This window comes from Pseudophryne corroboree, chromosome 3 (assembly GCF_028390025.1).
Source record: "Pseudophryne corroboree isolate aPseCor3 chromosome 3, aPseCor3.hap2, whole genome shotgun sequence".
NCBI classification, from domain to species: Eukaryota; Metazoa; Chordata; class Amphibia; order Anura; family Myobatrachidae; genus Pseudophryne; species Pseudophryne corroboree.
Genome location: NC_086446.1, coordinates 342,312,021 through 342,331,108, shown reverse-complemented (window position 1 = coordinate 342,331,108; position 19,088 = coordinate 342,312,021). Strand labels below are relative to the sequence as shown.

The window sequence follows — 19,088 nt, the reverse complement described above, 5'->3', positions numbered from 1 at the left end:
CAAAGGCAGGTTTATCCTTGGCTGGGTAGTTCAAGACCTAATCATCAGCAACAATTCTCCTCTAGACGCCGACAGCAAAATTGGCGACGCAGGGAACAACCTGGTATGTCATCCTCCGCGAGTGATTCAGATATGACCTCGCACCATCAACATCGACTGAGAGAGCGGTCCCTTTAGGACAGCCCCAGATGGGGGTCCAAGGACGCCCCAATCGCAATTCCAAAAGCGGTCGCGGCAGAGGACGAGGAGGTCCAAACAAAACCAAAGGATCATACGATCTAAGACCGCCACGTCACTAAAGGAGCTTGTCTTCAATCTTTCATCCACTCCTCTCTCTGATCAAGAATATGGCCTTTTAGCTAAAGGACTTTCCTTTGTTCCCACTACGATCCCAGACCCATTGGAATGGAAGGCTGATATTTATCGGCTAAACAGGACGTTGAAGCGAAAGGAATATTTCAATAGCAGAGCCTCTCGACAGACACCTCGGGAGGAAGCTTCTTCAGAAATACCGACCCAGCTTTGGAAATTAGCCCCTAAATCTCAATTTGACCCCCCTAGTCAAAATTCGTCGATTAGGACGTTTATTCGTATGGTAGAGTTAGAAGGTGTGCAGGCTATGAATGAGCCAGTATACCCCAATCTCACCTTTGAAGAACGTACCACACTAAAAAATTTGTCTTCTAGAACTGACATCATAATTCGGAAGGCCGATAAGGGTGGGTCCATAGTCGTTCAAGACATTGGGGCTTACATTGCTGAATGTGAACGCCAATTAAGTGATTCATCTGTATATTCCCGTCTTAACAAAGATCCTACCAAGGATTTTAAAAAAGAGCTGGATATATTCCTAAGGGAATCTAGTGGGTTGGGTATTATATCTCAAGATGCTTGTACTGCCCTTACGGTGGACTTCCCGGTAGTACCGCTTTTTTATACCTTGCCGAAAGTACACAAGACTCTGGAGAATCCTCCAAGTCGACCTATTGTGTCAGCAAGGGGTTCGTTATATCAGCCCATTGCGGTCTACCTGGATGCCTACCTTAATCCCTGTATTCAAGCTCTGCCCTCCTTTCTAAAGGATACATCATCTCTCTTGTTGCAATTACAGCAATTAGAGTCGATACCCAATAATACTCTGTTGTGTAGTGCTGATGTTACCAGCCTCTACACCTGCATCCCACATGATGCAGGTGTAGAGGCTGTAAGAGCACTTATTGAAGGTAATGCTTTATACCAGGGCCCAGAAGTGTCTTTCTTTTTGCATTTATTGAATTTGGTCTTGAAGAGAAATTATTTCATTTTTAATGGGGATTTCTATTTACAGTCATCTGGGTGTGCGATGGGATCCGCTGTGGCCCCATCGTACGCCAATGCCTTCATGTACCATCTTGAAAAGATTATGTTTTATCTTGACCCTTCTGTTAAGCCCCATGTGATTTACTACAGGCGCTATATCGATGATCTTCTGGTCTGTTGGGGTGGTTCTAGGGAGGAGTTAACCAGGTTGTGGGAACATCATAATGCATCTGAACATGTAGTGAAATTTACATATGTGATTGACGAAAAGCAAATCAATTACTTGGATGTTTCTATTACTCTTAACTCTGGTCAGCTCAGTACCTCACTTTTCGTTAAGGACACTGATAGAAATACGTTTTTGAATTATCAAAGTTTCCATCCATTGGCACTAAAGAAAGGGTTACCGTACTCGCAATTTTTGCGAGTGCGGCGTATTACGTCAGACCCCCAGGAGACCAATAGGGCCCTCAATGAAATGCTATTGAGATTTGCACAAAGGGGGTATCCCATTAGGGAACTTGAAAAATCAAAGGCGGCAGTCCTCCGTATCCCTGGACAACAATTATTAAATCCCAGGTCTGACCAGAAAAAAACAGCAGACAGATTACCATGGGTGAGCAGATTCACTACGAGCTCAAAACGAATAGTGAGCAAGGCCAAACAACTGTGGCCCATTATACAAACAGAAACTGCTTTGAGTAATCTATCCAACACTAGACTGTTACCTAGTCATACTAGGGGTAATAATATAGGGGACCATATAGTTCGCCTTGATGTCACCAATATGGCTAAATGTAACCAAGCCCATTTCCTCAGTCCTAAGATGGGGTGCTATAGGTGTCTCGGTTGTGCCACATGCAATACTTTGCAAACTGGCACTACGTTCAACCATCCTCAAACAGGTCAGAAAATCCCTATTAGACATCGCCTTACTTGCACTACCACTCACGTAATATATTTACTTACATGTCCGTGTGGTCTTGCCTATGTCGGCAAGACCATACGACAGTTTAGAGAAAGGATGGCGCTTCATAGGAGTGCCATCAAAAAAGCTTTTGAGAAGGGTACAAGTGATCAGCCTTTTGCGCGTCACTGTTTGACTGCTAAACATGGGGTGGCTAGCATTCGGGCTATCCTTATTGATCATACCCCTATTTCGTTGAGGGGTGGCAATAGGGATAGATTACTTCTACAGAAGGAGTCCCGTTGGATCTTTAAGCTGGGAACATTATCCCCTGGTGGCCTTAACGAAAACCTGGGATTACAGTGTTTTCTTTAGGGTCGTTTAACTAATTATTTGGGTAATCCTATATGCAGCTTATAGTGTAGGGGTTAATTGCTGTTTGCCAATTATAATCATCCTGGTTTTTTGGCAACAGACGACTTCAATATGTTATTATGTTTTTGATGTTGGCTAGGTGTTATTAGGATCTCTCCTTATACGATGGTTTACATGTATTTTAAATGTGCTGTATTGTTTATCTATGTATGTTTTTTGTACAGGCTCTCTGGACGCCTGTAATTGATTACTGTTGGTTTCCATGACGATCTCCCTGCCCCGCGGCGCACCGTGACGTCATCGCTCAGCGACACGGAAGCGTGCAGCATGTGCGGACGGGCGGCAGCGCCGTGAGGACAGGTGAGTACAATCTTTACACTAATGTCTTTTGTCTGTGGTGTATTTAAGTGTTGTATGTGTATGTTTTTATTGTTGTCCAAGCCCTGAGGACGGGGTGCTTTTCCCCGAAACATGTAGGCAAATAAAGGAATTTTATCTTTGCATCTGCTAAGTCTGCCTGAGTGCCACCAACGCTTACTCCATATACTTGTCTCATTGCTGACCTGGAGGGCACCGCAGCAAAGGAACCTTTCCATATACAGTGGGAGTGCCGGTATGATTTTGGAATTATATATATATATATATATATATATATATACATGGAAAAGACAAGGGGGGAGGGACAAGCGCCTAATAGTGCAGTAACTTCACAACAAATTAGGTTGTGTATAATGTCGTATCTATAGATAATATGCGTACCAGAAGTATGATTTATAATGGGCACATCAAACGTTATAATAGCTGGTGTTTGGCACCGCAATTAGTCCCCAGGTTGGACGTCAATATGGATGTTCTCCAAATCATCAATTTGCAAATACGTCGGTCTGTAAATAATCAGAGCGAGAGGCGCCTCTCATTGTGCAGAAATCACTTTATAAATATATTGAAATTCATAGAAAACGATAGGTATTAAGCGTACCAAAATATAAATACCAAACAGCTTTTAAATATGGTCTTTTTGTCAAGAGCGACTTTCCTTTATGTAGTTGGAGAGTATCAGACTTCGTGTATTGCCGTGTATAGAAAAATATATATCACAGGCTAAAAGATATATGGGTTTTAATTCATATGGTAAAAAGGTAACATAAAAAATATTCTCAAAGAAAAAAGAGTTCATAAAGCTTATCTGGATAGTCCTCCTGAGGAAGCCTTTTACAGGTGAAACGCGTTGAGGACCTGTTCTGAACACCCCTGACACAGACTTATACGGTGGATATACCCCGGACCACTGAAAAAATCTCGGACTATCCAGATAAGCTTTATGAACTCTTTTTTCTTTGAGAATATTTTTTATGTTACCTTTTTACCATATGAATTAAAACCCATATATCTTTTAGCCTGTGATATATATTTTTCTATACACGGCAATACACGAAGTCTGATACTCTCCAACTACATAAAGGAAAGTCGCTCTTGACAAAAAGACCATATTTAAAAGCTGTTTGGTATTTATATTTTGGTACGCTTAATACCTATCGTTTTCTATGAATTTCAATATATTTATAAAGTGATTTCTGCACAATGAGAGGCGCCTCTCGCTCTGATTATTTACAGACCGACGTATTTGCAAATTGATGATTTGGAGAACATCCATATTGACGTCCAACCTGGGGACTAATTGCGGTGCCAAACACCAGCTATTATAACGTTTGATGTGCCCATTATAAATCATACTTCTGGTACGCATATTATCTATAGATACGACATTATACACAACCTAATTTGTTGTGAAGTTACTGCACTATTAGGCGCTTGTCCCTCCCCCCTTGTCTTTTCCAGATTAATTTGTCACTAAACCTAGTGACACCTTGAAGGATTGAGCTGCCAACTACAGGAATACCCTGTGGAACCAAAGTGCAAGTTAATCTACCTAGGACTCCTTTTGAATTCATTAATTGAGAAGGAAAGTAGCGCACCAACTAAATTCTATGTTCATATATATATACATACACACATCCTCCAAGATAAGGCACTCAAACGGGCTTCTCAATAAAGAATCACTCCATAACACAAGTAAATGTGCAACGTTTCGGCTTTAATAGCCGTTTTCAAGCAGCATGGTCATGACCATGCTGCTTGAAAACGGCTATTAAAGCCGAAACGTTGCACATTAACTTGTGTTATGGAGTGATTCTTTATTGAGAAGCCCGTTTGAGTGCCTTATCTTGGAGGATGTGCATGATTCTTTAAAGAGCACCGCGGCCTGAGTTCGCTTAAAGGAGAGAGAGTGCCGGCTACACGTGTGTATGTGTATATATATATATATATATATATATATATATATATATATTAAAAAAGGCACATGGTAGGAGCACCTTTGTAAGTACCCAACAGAAGGAGGATAATCGGAATATTAAATTATTTTGATAAACTTATGTCATGGTCTACTAGGAGCAGCATGGGTTGGTATGAGAACGTGGGGAGCACACTAAAGGCTGATGGAAATGTCCCTGCTAAGCCTGGTTCTCTCTCCCCTCAGCTCCCTGCTCAGCTTGAGGGGTAGGCCCAGGGGGCAGTCATGATGTTCTCAGCCAGAGGGGTGGTAGGCCTGGTCCTGGTGTTCCCATGATGGCAGAGGTATGGAGAGGCCACAAAGTGATCCTGAGCTTTTTCTTGATGTTGTTCGATGTTTGTTCAACTGTTTTTTTAACTCTTCATTTTCAAAATGCTTAGAGACATGAACGCACAGCTGTTCATAACTAAATCTACATATATACTATGGAAAATTAACACAGGCTACAGGTGAGGCAAATGTCCTACTAATCAAAGGTGTCAAATTGCTCAGTGTTTGACTATGCAAACATCAGCCCAGTCTGCCTTCATTAACTGTGCACCACTTGCCAAATTTCAAACACAGGTATTTAAAATTGCAAGCAAATCATGAAATTACAAATGTATCTAAATAATACCGCTTTCACACCACCTGAGTCGGGTCACACTCACGAGCCTGACACGGAAGCTCCCAGGGTGCGACCCGCCTCAGGCTGGGTTGGTGACGGCGCTTGGAGAGCACATGATCTCCAAGTACCACCCGTACACACACAGTGAACGGGAAACGGATTGCATTGACCCGGCTCCCGTTCACACCGCACAGCGAGCCGGGTTGAACACGAGTTCAACCCTGCTCGCTATTATGGTTGAAATACCGGGTTGCTCGACCCGGTATTTTTCCCCTGGCACCTTTCAGACTGCACATGAACACGGGTTATGCGCCCAGCGCACTCATGTGCCAATAACCCGTGTTTATAGCTGGCGGTCTGAAAAGGGTATAGCAAATTGTTTGTAGAATGTCCCCAGATTGCAGGGCGATATATGCTGAATGTATGGTTTTAAGGATTGTTTAAAGGAGTTCAGATTAAAGTAAGCAGATTGCAGGGATATGAACAAACCTGAGGATGAGAAGAAAGGGAAGATGATTAGATGATGATGTACAGTGTGTGTGTGTGTGTGTATGTATATATATATATATATATATATAAAAAAAAGACCAGTGGCACTCTCTAAGAATTGAAATAGGCTTATATTGACTATACACATGTATAGTAATCGCAGTTATTACAATACATGTGTATATTCAATATAAGCCTTTTTAAAGACTTGGAGTACTGCTGGTCTTCTTTTCAGATATTCCTACTCAGATAAAGGGCATCCAAGGTATCAGTACTTATTAGAGTGAGTGCTGCTTATGTGTGTGTGTGTGTGTGTGTGTGTGTGTGTGTGTGTGTGTGTGTGTGTGTGTGTGTGTGTGTATGTGTGTGGTAGTCACCATTGCCCACCACTCTGACTCCGCTCTGGCCTGCCCCACCACTGTCTCTGCTGTTCTAACCTCCTTTGTTAATTCCTTCTAACCTCCCCCTTTCTCTGTCCAATTGCCCCCTGGCTCCCATTCTTGTTCTCCTGCAGTACTGATCACACAATAGGCTCTTCATTACTTTCAGCTCCAGGCCCATGTGGACCTTAATCTGGCACTGATCTGCTGCAGTGGCAGAATGCAGGAAATACACCTAAACTGAATTTCTCACTATCAACATCCATAAAGCATCTGGGGGCCTAGGTGGCCCCCAGCCCTCCGGCCACCTACTTTAAATATACATTCCAGCATTTCTACTTACTAACGTCAATCACTGAGCAGCTCAAAATAAAAGTGGGATATTAAATTGCTATAACATTTGGTACAACAACTTTAGGTGGACACTATGGGCGGTATTCAAATTATATATCACACCCAATCTCCTTTCTAAAATGATCCTTGTTATTGCGCATATCGCGCCCATGGTAATCAGGTTTAGCTGTGTAAAGCGTTGGGTGCATCGCTACTCCAGGTGTAGCTAGCTGAAATGATGATACCATGCCCCCAAGGTCAGAAACAGAACGGGTATGGAAGGGGTGAAAAGAATTGAATACCGCCCTATGTATTCACAGCGGACACGTGGGGCCACATCCCCACTCTCACACCTGGCTACACCCCCACAACCACACTTTCCCAATCACAGTGCCCCCCCTGTCAGCTCCTGGTTACATACAAAAGCATACAGTTTTTACCTTGCATACCAAAACATGTAAAGTATTTTCACCCTTTGCATTACAGAATTGATTGTCCAGGTGCAAAATTACTTGTTTCATTTGCTGTACTCTCAACTCACAATCAGCTCCTTAGAATTAAATATAAGATGTAAAATTGTCTTGCTTATGAAATCTATGGTTCTCTATTTGTCGTGCAAGTCTTTGTAGTTCTACTAAAGCTAGTGAACATTTATTGTATAATACACTGTGGATGTTTGTACATGTATACACTCTATTAAAAGTCACCTCAGGTGTTTCTTAAACCTGTTTAACTGCATGCTATTATATGGTTGCAGAACTCATCAGTTACTTGAAATACGTGCAGTAGAGACTGCGTATACCGTATATAACATATATATTGCCTTTCTGAAATCACCAACTGACACCATCGGCGGGATGTAATGGAGCCGAGATTGCCGGAAGTGTGAAATGCTGGACGATCTCTGATGGTTTTTTTTTTAAAGGGGCAAACACTTACAAGGCAAAACCATGCCTTGTAAGTGAATGCCCTTTAAAAAAAAAAAAAAAACACTCAAGATAGTCCGGCATCCCACATCTCAGGCGATCTCGGACTCCAATTACATCCTGCCGAATGTTTATTATTGGTACTCACTGGCTAAGGATGGAAATGTACAGAGATAATGTCCTATACTTATCGTTGATTGTAATTTACATGTTCTAAGATTTGTATCGCCCCCTTAGTGCTTGTTGGATGAAAGAGAAGGTTCCACCTTGAACAGGTACCGATGTGTGTGCAGGCCTGGCTATTACTGGACACAGCTCGAGGGTAATGTTACAGTCTGCAAATATTTCTTTTTATATGTATGTATGTATGTATGCCTGTATTCTCAAATAGACCTCTCTCTCTTTCTCCCTCAATATGTAGTGAAGAGTTTGGGACATAACTTAAAATGTATTAGCATTTTTGTAATTAAAACTTTATGCAGCCCTCAAGCACTGTTAATATATATATATATATATATATATATATATATATATATATCTCAAGAAACAATTAAGACCCTCTAATGCGCTAAATCGAAAATAGCTCGGACCACTGAGAAATACCTCCTGTCAGAATAGGTATGAAAGAAAGAATGAAAGAAAAAACAGAATTCTCATGGGAGCTGAACCACCTCAGAAAATCAAAGCGTTTATAATAAAAACATTTATTCATAAAATCAGAACACTTGTAAATGTTTGTTACATCAATAAAATATTTTCTTTAAGATCATAAACACCACATACACAAGAACATGTTATATGACAATCAGTTGGAGAATTAAATTCTGATGATATTAACTGTTGTATAAGAAGTATAGTCTTCAATTATATTTTCCAGATTTTCCAGATGTATTCACTTCACAGCTATCATCCTGTGGCATAATGAAGGAATTCACTTACTTATCCTTGAATTATCTATCACTCCCACCTATTGGTGTGAAGTGACTAATTGATACATTTTAAAAGGAATTGTTCTCAGTACCATATTTTACACTATTCATTGATATCTGTTGGTGAAAATATACTGATATCTTGTCTAGTTCAATGGCATAATAATCCGGATATGATATTGATTTTCACAATTATTGATATCTGATTATAACCCCTGATGAAGTCCTAACGAATGAAACGCGTTGGATTTCTTCTAACTTGTGAATTAGATCATACATCTGGAAAATCTAATTGAAGACTATACTTCTTATACAACAGTTGATATCATCAGAATTTAATTCTCCAACTGATTGTCATATAACATGTTCTTGTGTATGTGGTGTTTATGATCTTAAAGAAAATCTTTTATTGATGTAACAAACATTTACAAGTGTTCTGATTTTATGAATAAATGTTTTTATTATAAACGCTTTAATTTTCTGAGGTGGTTCAGTTCCCATGAGAATTCTGTTTTTTCTTTCATTCTTACTTTCATACCTATTCTGACAGGAGGTATTTCTCAGTGGTCCGAGCTATTTTCGATTTAGCGCATTAGAGGGTCTTAATTGTTTCTTGATAGATTATATATATATATATATATATTTTTTTTTTTTTCTTAAACACCACTTGGTAACTTTGTGTTTAAATATATCCAACACTATACTGTAACCTGTGCATAATCTGCAGGCCTAGACAATTCTTACCCTGGAGTTACTGCCTGTATGCGCTGTAGCAAGGGCTGTGATACTTGCGTGGATGACTCTCCTTGTCTGGTGGAAGAAGACAGGGCTCTCCGTGTTACTGTATTGTCCTTGCAAGCTACTGCTATGATGGGAGTCTTCTTGAGTATGCTGGTGTCCTATAACTTCCGAGAGAGCAAAGTGAGTATGCAAAGGCCAGACTGAGAGCTACAAAATTGTGCCTGCAGAAACATGCTTTATGTGTGGGAGATTTGTATTTACTGTAGCTCTAACGCCTTGTTGTCTTTTCAAGAATATCTTGCATTTTTCTGTAGCATCTAAACATTGTTTTCTATTTGCAGAATTATTGAGTTTTATGCTTTTTCGTAGATAAATATGTATATATATTTTGAATACCGTTAGTACTGTGGATAGTATCAAAACATAGATACCTTACACTAGCCATATCTAATAGGCAAATGTTGAATATAATCAGTTCTGATGGTGTTTTCATTGGGATTTATGCATCTTGATAGCTACAACAGCTGGGAGTGACTAACTGTTGCATTTCCACGTGCTAGCACATTGTTTTCCTGAATATTACCACCTGCACCTTGTCTCTTCCCATACAGAGGATTCGAGCCTCAGGTCTTCTCCTCCTGGAGACAATACTCTTCGGGTCACTGCTGCTTTACTTTCCAGTGAGTGAAACAAAATCTGTTTATTGCACCTATATGAACCAGAGGAGAGTTGTTCTTTTCTCTTTTAACACCTCTTTGTATTTCAGGTATTTATCGTATATTTCAAACCAGGTGTGTTCCGTTGCGTGGCTCTTCGGTGGGTCCGTCTACTTGGGTTCTGCACGGTATATGGGACCATTGTGCTTAAACTATACAGGTGAAAATTGGGATTAGTGTAGGTCATGCATGATTTAAAATATATATATATATATATATATATATATATATATATATATATGTACAATGCCAATCTCTCATGCTTGTAATTACACAGGGTGATGAAAATTTTCCTTTCGAGGACTGCTCAGCGTGTGCCCTACATGACAAGTGTGCGTTTATTGCGTATGTTATGTGTAATCTTGGTGGTCTGCATCTGGTTCCTTGTGGGATGGACCGTGGGGACATTAGAGAACCTACAGAGAGGTGTTCAAGTGGTTATCCGCACACAAACACAGGAAGGGCTGATTTTTTATACATGCGATTATGACCGTTGGGACTACATGATGTCTCTGGGTGAGTTTGCTGTGATGGTTCCACGTTGAATTTTACTGTATGAACTGCAGAATAGGTGATTGTTGTGATGAACTACTGTATGTAGTATAATGAAGTACATTTTTACAAAATGTAATTGTGGAAGGTGATTTACAGTACAGGTTGAGTATCCCTTATCCAAAATTCAAAATCCCACCTGTATCTGGATAGCGTTCTTGGAACAATCTGGGACACAGTCAGTCAATCAGTTTTAATCATGCACTGTGCTCTTTCTCCAGCCGAGTTGCTCTTTCTGTGCTGGGGCAGTTACCTATGTTATGGAGCTCGTACAGTGCCCTCTGCTTTCCATGAGCCACGTTATATGGGAGTAGCGATACACAATGAGATGCTGATATCAACTGCATTCCACATTATAAGGTGAGACCAGATATACTGAGCAACATGTGAATGCCTCATAGTCAGTCTTTCAATTCTCAGATTTTCACTTCAGTTCACTTGTCCTACCTATGTCAGGGCAAGCAAGCTAATGATGTTGTGTACATTCAGCAATGATTTTTCAATTATACATCCAGAATATAAGATTTTAAACCTACCGGTAAATCTTTTTCTCCTAGTCCGTAGAGGATGCTGGGGACTCCGTAAGGACCATGGGGAATAGACGGGCTCCGCAGGAGACATGGGCACTATAAAGAAACTTTAGAATGGGTGTGCACTGGCTCCTCCCTCTATGCCCCTCCTCCAGACCTCAGTTAGAGAAACTGTGCCCAGAGGAGACGGAAAGTACGAGGAAAGATTTTGTTGATCCAAGGGCAAGATTCACACCAGCCCACACCATCCACACCGTATAACCTGGAATATACGAACCAGTCAACAGTATGAAACAGAACAGCATCAGTCAAAGACTGAACAAACCTGTAACATAACCCTTATGCAAGCAATAACTATATACAAGTCTTGCAGAATGTCGTCCGCACTGGGACGGGCGCCCAGCATCCTCTACGGACTAGGAGAAAAAGATTTACCGGTAGGTTTAAAATCTTATTTTCTCTTACGTCCTAGAGGATGCTGGGGACTCCGTAAGGACCATAGGGATTATACCAAGGCTCCAAAACGGGCGGGAGATTGCGGATGACTCTGCAGCACCGATTGAGCAAACATGAGGTCCTCATCAGCCAGGGTGTCACTAACCTGGGTTGGGAGTGTTGAGAACTCGGGGGTTCTTCCGATGATCGGAAAGAGGAACCACAGCTGGGCCGGAGCAGGGATGGCCGGATGTAGGTTTCCCTCATGCAGAACTTAGCCATTGTAACCGACGTGTAATGCTAAAGAATTAGTTGTGGCCAAGGCTTGGGGGCAATGCTGAAGTACACAGAAGAATGAAGAACTTGTGAGCGATGTTGAAGTAATGAATGAAGATTTGAGAACGATGTTGAAGCACACAGAAGAATGAAGAACTTGTGAGCGATGCTGAAGAGATGAATGAAGATTTGAGAACGATGTTGAAGCACACAGAAGAATGAAGAACTTGTGAGCGATGCTGAAGAGATGAATGAAGATTTGAGAACGATGTTGAAGCACACAGAAGAATGAAGAACTTGTGAGTGATGCTGAAGAAATAAATGAGGATTTGAGATTCAGTGTAACTCTGGAAGTTTGGGAGGCGTTCCACTTAGGGATACCCTGTAATACTGGAAGCACAGGAGGTGTCCCTCTGAGAGATACACTGTAACGCTGGTAATGCAGAGAATGTCCCACTGAGTGATACACTATAACGCTGGTAGCACAGGGAATGTCCCACTGAAAGATACACTGTAACGCTGGTAGCACAGGGAAGGTTCCACTGAGTGATACACTGTAACGCTGGTAGCATAGGAAAGGTTCCACTGAGTGATACACTGTAACGCTGGTAGCACAGGGAAGGTTCCACTGAGTGATACACTGTAACGCTGGTAGCACAGGGAATGTCCCACTGAAAGATACTCTGTAACGCTGGAACACAGGAGACGTTCAGCTTGAGAACACGCTGAACGCTGCTAGCACTGGTGATCATTGGAAAGACGATACTTAGGTGCGGGGCTCTGTACGGCGTCTGCCTTTGAACTTCCTGCCCTCTCCTGATTGGCGGAAGGGGCCAATGACGCCACCTGCTCACCACGCTCTCGTGGATGCCGGGCGCAATGGCGGCGCCCACACCCCGGGAACCCGCCGGAGGCAACGACAGCAAGACGCGACGACCCGGAGCCCACCGGGGGCGACGACCGCCGGGAGACCCAGCGCACCCGGAGCGGTAAGCGCGGCAGCCGCAGCGCCGCGAGTGTGACAGTACCCCCTCTTCTAGGAGTGGCCCCTGGACACTTTCCTGGTTTCGTTGGATGTTTAGAATGAAAGATTCGGACTAGTCGGGGAGCAGTGACTTCAGAAGCTTTGACCCAGCTCCTCTCCTCAGGACCATAACCTTTCCATTCTACCAGATACTGTAAATTCTTGTGAAGATAACGAGAGTCAAGAATAGTTTTGATTTCAAATTCCGTTCCAGCTTCAGTCTCTACCGAGGTTGGGCTAGGAGACTCCGAATGAAACCGATTTAAAATGAGGGGACGAAGGAGAGAAACATGGAAAGAATTTGGTACCCGAAAGTGGGAAGGCAATCCCAATTTGCAGACAACAGGGTTCAGGACTTGCAAAATGGGGTAAGGACCGGTGAACCTCGGAGCAAACTTCATAGCGGGTACTCTTAAACGAAGATTGCGGGTAGAGAGCCATACCCTGTCACCAACTTTGTATTGAGGAGCTGCTCGCCGTTTTCTATCCGCAAAGAATTTGTAGCGACCAGAGATTTTCTTGAGATTAGCATGAACCCTACTCCAGATTTGACTGAAGTGCCGGAGAGTGGAAGCTGCAGTAGGAACATCCTCCGAAGGAAAAATTGGTAATTCTGGGACTCGTTGATAGAATCCGTAATTAATGAAGAATGGGGACTCACCAGTGGAAGAGTGGTACAGATGATTATGGGCAAACTCGGCCCAGGGTAACAGTTCCACCCAATCGTCCTGTGAAGGAGAGAGATAAACGCAGAGAAAAGTCTATAAATCTTGATTGACACGTTCAGTTTGCCCATTGGTTTGTGGATGGTAAGCAGATGAGAACTTGAGTTTTATTTGTAAGGCTGAGCAGAGGGCCCTCCAAAATCTTGCAGTGAACTGTACCCCTCGATCAGCGACTATCTCCCAAGGTAACCCATGCAGGCGGAAGTGTTCACGAATAAACAGTAAAGCCAACTTGGGAGCCGTTGGTAAACCGGTCAACGGAACAAAATGTGCCATTTTTGAAAAGCGGTCAATAATCACCCAGATGGTATTGTAACCCTTGGAGAGGGGTAATTCGGTAATAAAGTCCATAGAAATATGGGTCCAGGGTTTCTTAGGAATGGACAGTGGACGAAGCAACCCCGCAGGAGGCAGACAAAGAGTTTTGTGCTGAGCACATTGAGGACATGAATTGACATAATCTTGTATATCCTTCTTCATGGTGTCCCACCAATATGACCTTCGTAGAAATTCACACTTTTTTTGAACTCCAGGATGACCAGAAAACTTGGAGATATGAGCCCACTGCAGTAACTTTGGTCGAAATTCAACTGGTACAGATATTCTCCTAGGAGGAGGACCCAGAGAGGTGGGAGCTGCTGAAATAGAGACTGGACTGAGAATTAAACTCTTTTCAAAGGAATTCTCCTCATCCGAGGCCGTTAAAGAACGAGACAGAGCATCAGCCTTAGCGTTAAGAGTCCCGGCCCGGTACTTAATAACGAACGAGAACCGAGTGAAGAAGAGTGCCCATCTAGCTTGACGGGGATTCAAGCACTGGGCCGTCTTGATATACAGCAAGTTCTTGTGATCGGTGTAAATAGTAATTAGGTGTTTAGCACCTTCCAATAAGTACCTCCATTCTTCTAGCGCAGATTTTATTGCTAAAAGTTCCTGATCTCCAATGGTGTAGTTTCGTTCAGCAGGAGAGAACTTACGAGAATGGAAACCACATGGATGTAACTTCCCATCAGAAGAGTACTGTGAAAGGACAGCACCGATGCCTACTGAGGAAGCATCGACTTCCAAGAAGAATGGTTTTGAGAAATTCGGTTGTTGGAGTACCGGAGCAGACATAAAGGCTGATTTCAACTGGGCAAACGCTTCTAAAGCTTCGGAAGACCAGAGACTTGGGTCAGACCCCTTTTTGGTTAGGGCAGTAATGGGTGCAACGATGGTAGAAAATCCCTTAATGAATTTCCGGTAGTAATTTGCAAAGCCCAGGAATCTTTGTACCGCTTTCAAGGAGAGAGGCCGAGTCCAGTCCCGAATGGCAGTGAGTTTTTCCGGATCCATGCGAAGCTCCGTACCCGAGATGACATAACCGAGGAATGGAATCGAAGGGACCTCAAAGATACATTTGGAAATCTTGCCGTAGAGACGATTCCTTCGTAAGCGAAGAAGTACTTCTTTGACCTGTACTCTGTGCTCTGCAAGATTCTTAGAAAATATCAGAATGTCATCCAAGTACACCACTACGCTTTGGTATAACATATCTCGGAAGATTTCATTTACAAATCCCTGAAAAACGGCAGGGGCATTGCTGAGGCCAAACGCCATTACCAGATATTCGTAATGCCCGTCCCTGGTATTGAAGGCCGTCTTCCATTCGTCCCCCTGTCTGATACGTATCAGATTATAGGCTCCTCTTAAGTCGAGCTTAGTGAAGACGTGGGCACCACGAATTCCCTATCAAATAGCTCAGTAATTAGCGGCAAAGGGTATTTGTTCTTAATGGTGATATCGTTTAAGCCACGATAATCAATACATGGTCTTAACCCCCCCCGTCCTCCTTCTTCACGAATAAGACACCTGCTCCAGCCAGGGAGGTAGAGGGGCGAATGAATCCTTTCAGTAGATTAGATTTGATATAGTCCGACATAGCTTGGGTCTCGGGTAATGACAAGGGATATGTGCGTCCCCGGGGTGGCATTTTCCCTGGGATAAGCTCAATGGGACAGTCCCAGGGTCTATGGGGTGATAACTGATCGGCCGCCTGTTCCGAGAACACATCTGTGAACTCCCGGTAGGCCTCCGGAATGAGCTCCTCATCCGACTTGGAAGATGCACGGAGCGGGTAAACAGGAGTGAGACAACTAGAGTGACAAAACGAACTCCAGGACAATATTTGTGACGACTTCCAGTCGACGTTAGGGTTGTGAATTTTAAGCCAAGGTAGACCAAGAACAAGATCGTGAGGCATCTCCGGAATTACTAGAAACTCCAAATGTTCTTGATGCAGAGCTCCGACCTGCAGCTTGATTGGCTCTGTGCGACTTGTAATAAGACCATTAGATATTTTGGTACCATTGATGGCAGTCAACGTAATAGGTCGTTTGACAGACTGTAACTGTAAACCCAGACTCTGAACACAAGAAAGAGAAACAAAATTCCCTGCAGCCCTAGAGTCCAGCAGGGGCTTAACAGGTTTGGTTATAAACTCAGAAAACAGAGACACGGAGAGTAAACAATCCACTGTCGGAGAAGATTTAGATGTAACCCCTAACTTGACTCCTCCGGAACAAGCTAGGCCTGCCCGTTTCCCGGACGGGACTTGCAGAACTTGATAAAGTGATCCGCGGCTCCACAGTAGAGGCAGAGTTTACCCTCACAACGGCGCTGTCGTTCCTCCGGGGACAGCCGGGATCGGTTGATTTGCATGGGTTCGTCCGGACTCCGGGTAACTGTTTGCTTAGGCGGGAGAAGCCGGAATCTGGATCAATCCGACCAACTACGTTCGCCACCTCGTTCCTGCATGCGAAGATCCACCTTGACACAGAGTGAGATCAACTCTTCTAAAGGATCCGGCAGATCCCTAGTGACCAGCTCGTCCTTCAGACGATCAGAGAGCCCGTTCCAGAAAGCGGCCCTGAGAGCATCATTGTTCCAGCGTAGTTCTGAGGCAATGGTCTGGAAGTGAACCACATACTGTCCCACAGAACGGGAGCCTTGACGGACTCGGAGCAGGTCCGAGGAAGCAGCGGTCGTTCTGCCGGGCTCATCAAAAATCCTTCGGAATGACACGATGAAATTAGTGTAACTGGAAACCAATGGGTCAGATCGTTCCCACAACGGAGACACCCAATCCAACGCTGAACCTTCAAGCAAGGAAATAATGTATGCCACTTTGGACCGATCCGTGGGGAAATTGTGTGAGAGAAGTTCAAAATGCACCTTGCATTGGTTGAGAAAACCACGGCAATTCTTTGGATTCCCATTAAAGCGAGAAGGAGTGGGAAGCTGAAGGCGTGACCTGGTTCCAGACGAAGATTGAACATTACTGGAGACGACTACTGGAGCGGGTACTGGAGCAGGAGCCGGCACTACTGAAGCCAGGGAGGCCTGAATTTGATCCAGCCGGCCGGATAATTCCTGGAGATACTGAATCACCTGGCTTTGTGCTGCCTCCTAACTCTGAACTCGGGAAGCCAAGTTTTGGATGTCGCTTGACTCTGGATTCCGATCCCCCGGGTCCATGTGGCCTGAGTATACTGTCACTGACCTGGGTTGGGAGTGTTGAGAACTTGGGGGTTCTTCCGATGATCGGGAAGAGGAACCACAGCTGGGCCGGAGCAGGGATGGCTGGATGTAGGTTTCCCTCATGCAGAACTTAGCCGTTGTAACCGACGTGTAATGCTAAAGAATTAGTTGTGGCCAAGGCTTGGGGGCGATGCTGAAGTACACAGAAGAATGAAGAACTTGTGAGCGATGTTGAAGTAATGAATGAAGATTTGAGAACGATGTTGAAGCACACAGAAGAATGAAGAACTTGTGAGCGATGCTGAAGAGATGAATGAAGATTTGAGAACGATGTTGAAGCACACAGAAGAATGAAGAACTTGTGAGCGATGCTGAAGAGATGAATGAGGATTTGAGATTCAGTGTAACTCTGGAAGTTTGGGAGGCGTTCCACGTAGGGATACCCTGTAATACTGGAAGCACAGGAGGTGTCCCTCTGAGAGATACACTGTAACGCTGGTAACGCAGAGAATGTCCCACTGAGTGATACACTATAACGCTGAAAGTACAGGGAATGTCCCACTGAAAGATACACTGTAACGCTGGTAGCACAGGGAAGGTTCCACTGAGTGATTCACTGTAATGCTGGTAGCACAGGAAAGGTTCCACTGAGTGATACACTGTAATGCTGGTAGCACAGGGAAGGTTCCACTGAGTGATACACTGTAACGCTGGTAGCACAGGGAATGCCCCACTGAAAGATACTCTGTAACGCTGGTAGCACAGGGAATGTCCCACTGAAAGATAATCTGTAACGCTGGAACACAGGAGACGTTCAGCTTGAGAACACGCTGAACGCTGCTAGCACTGGTGATCATTGGAAAGACGATACTCAGGCGCCGGGGCTCTGTACGGCATCTGCCTTTGAACTTCCCGCCCTCTCCTGATTGGCGGAAGGGGCCGATGACGTCACCCGCTCACCACGCTCTCGTGGATGCTGGGCGCAATGGCGGCGCCCACACCCTGGGAACCCGCCGGAGGCAGCGCCAGCAAGACGCGACTACCCGGAGCCCACTGGGGGCAACGACCGCCGGGAGACCCAGCGCACCTGGAAGGTAAGCGCGGCAGCCGCAGCGCCGTGAGTGTGACACAGGGTATCAAACTTGTAGAATTTAGCAAAAGTGTTTGAATCCGACCAAGTCGCCGCTCGGCAAAGCTGTAATGCCGAGACGCCTCGGGCAGCTGCCCAAGAAGAGCCCACCTTCCTAGTGGAATGGGCCTTTACCGAATTAGGTAACAGCAATTCAGCCGTAGAATGAGCCTGCTGAATCGTGTTACAGATCCAGCGAGCAATAGTCTGCTTAGAAGCAGGAGCGCCAACCTTGTTGGCTGCATACAAGACAAACAGGGCCTCTGTTTTCCTAACCCTAGCCATTCTGGCTACATAAATTTTCAAAGCCCTGACCACATCAAGGGACTCGGAATCCACCAGGTCCCTTGTAGCCACAGGCACCACAATAGGTTGGTTCATATGAAAAGAGGAAACCACCTTAGGCACAAATTGAGGACGAGTCCGCAACTCAGCTCTATCCACATGGAAAATCAGATAGGGGCTTTTGTGAGACAAAGCCGCCAACTCAGACACACGCCTTGCCGATGCCAAGGACAACAACATAACCACTTTCCAAGTGAGATACTTTAATTCCACGGTTTTAAGAGGCTCAAACCAGTGAGACTGAAGGAACTGTAACACCATGTTAAGGTCCCATGGTGCCACTGGGGGCACAAAAGGAGGCTGGATATGCAGCACTCCCTTCACAAAAGTCTTGACTTCTGGGAGAGAAGCCAATTCCATCTGAAAGAAAATGGACAGGGCCGAAATCTGTACCTTAATGGATCCTAATTTTAGGCCCAAATTCACTCCAGTCTGTAGGAAGTGGAGAAAACGGCCCAGATGGAATTCTTCCGGAGGAGCATTCTTGGTCTCACACCA

The 19,088-nt window shown here is 44.1% G+C and overlaps 1 protein-coding gene across 1 annotated transcript in view; it reads left to right on the top strand.

Annotated features, from left to right (window-relative positions):
• The window catches only part of GPR179 (G protein-coupled receptor 179), a 152,934-nt gene that overhangs the window by 124,146 nt on the left and 9,700 nt on the right, over positions 1–19,088 (top strand). Inside the window, exons 3-8 of the mRNA XM_063959656.1 lie at positions 7,907–7,991; positions 9,326–9,519; positions 9,951–10,019; positions 10,106–10,215; positions 10,333–10,571; positions 10,829–10,967. Of these exons, the coding sequence (XP_063815726.1) occupies positions 7,907–7,991; positions 9,326–9,519; positions 9,951–10,019; positions 10,106–10,215; positions 10,333–10,571; positions 10,829–10,967 (836 nt within the window). The remainder of the gene's footprint in view (positions 1–7,906; positions 7,992–9,325; positions 9,520–9,950; positions 10,020–10,105; positions 10,216–10,332; positions 10,572–10,828; positions 10,968–19,088) is intronic.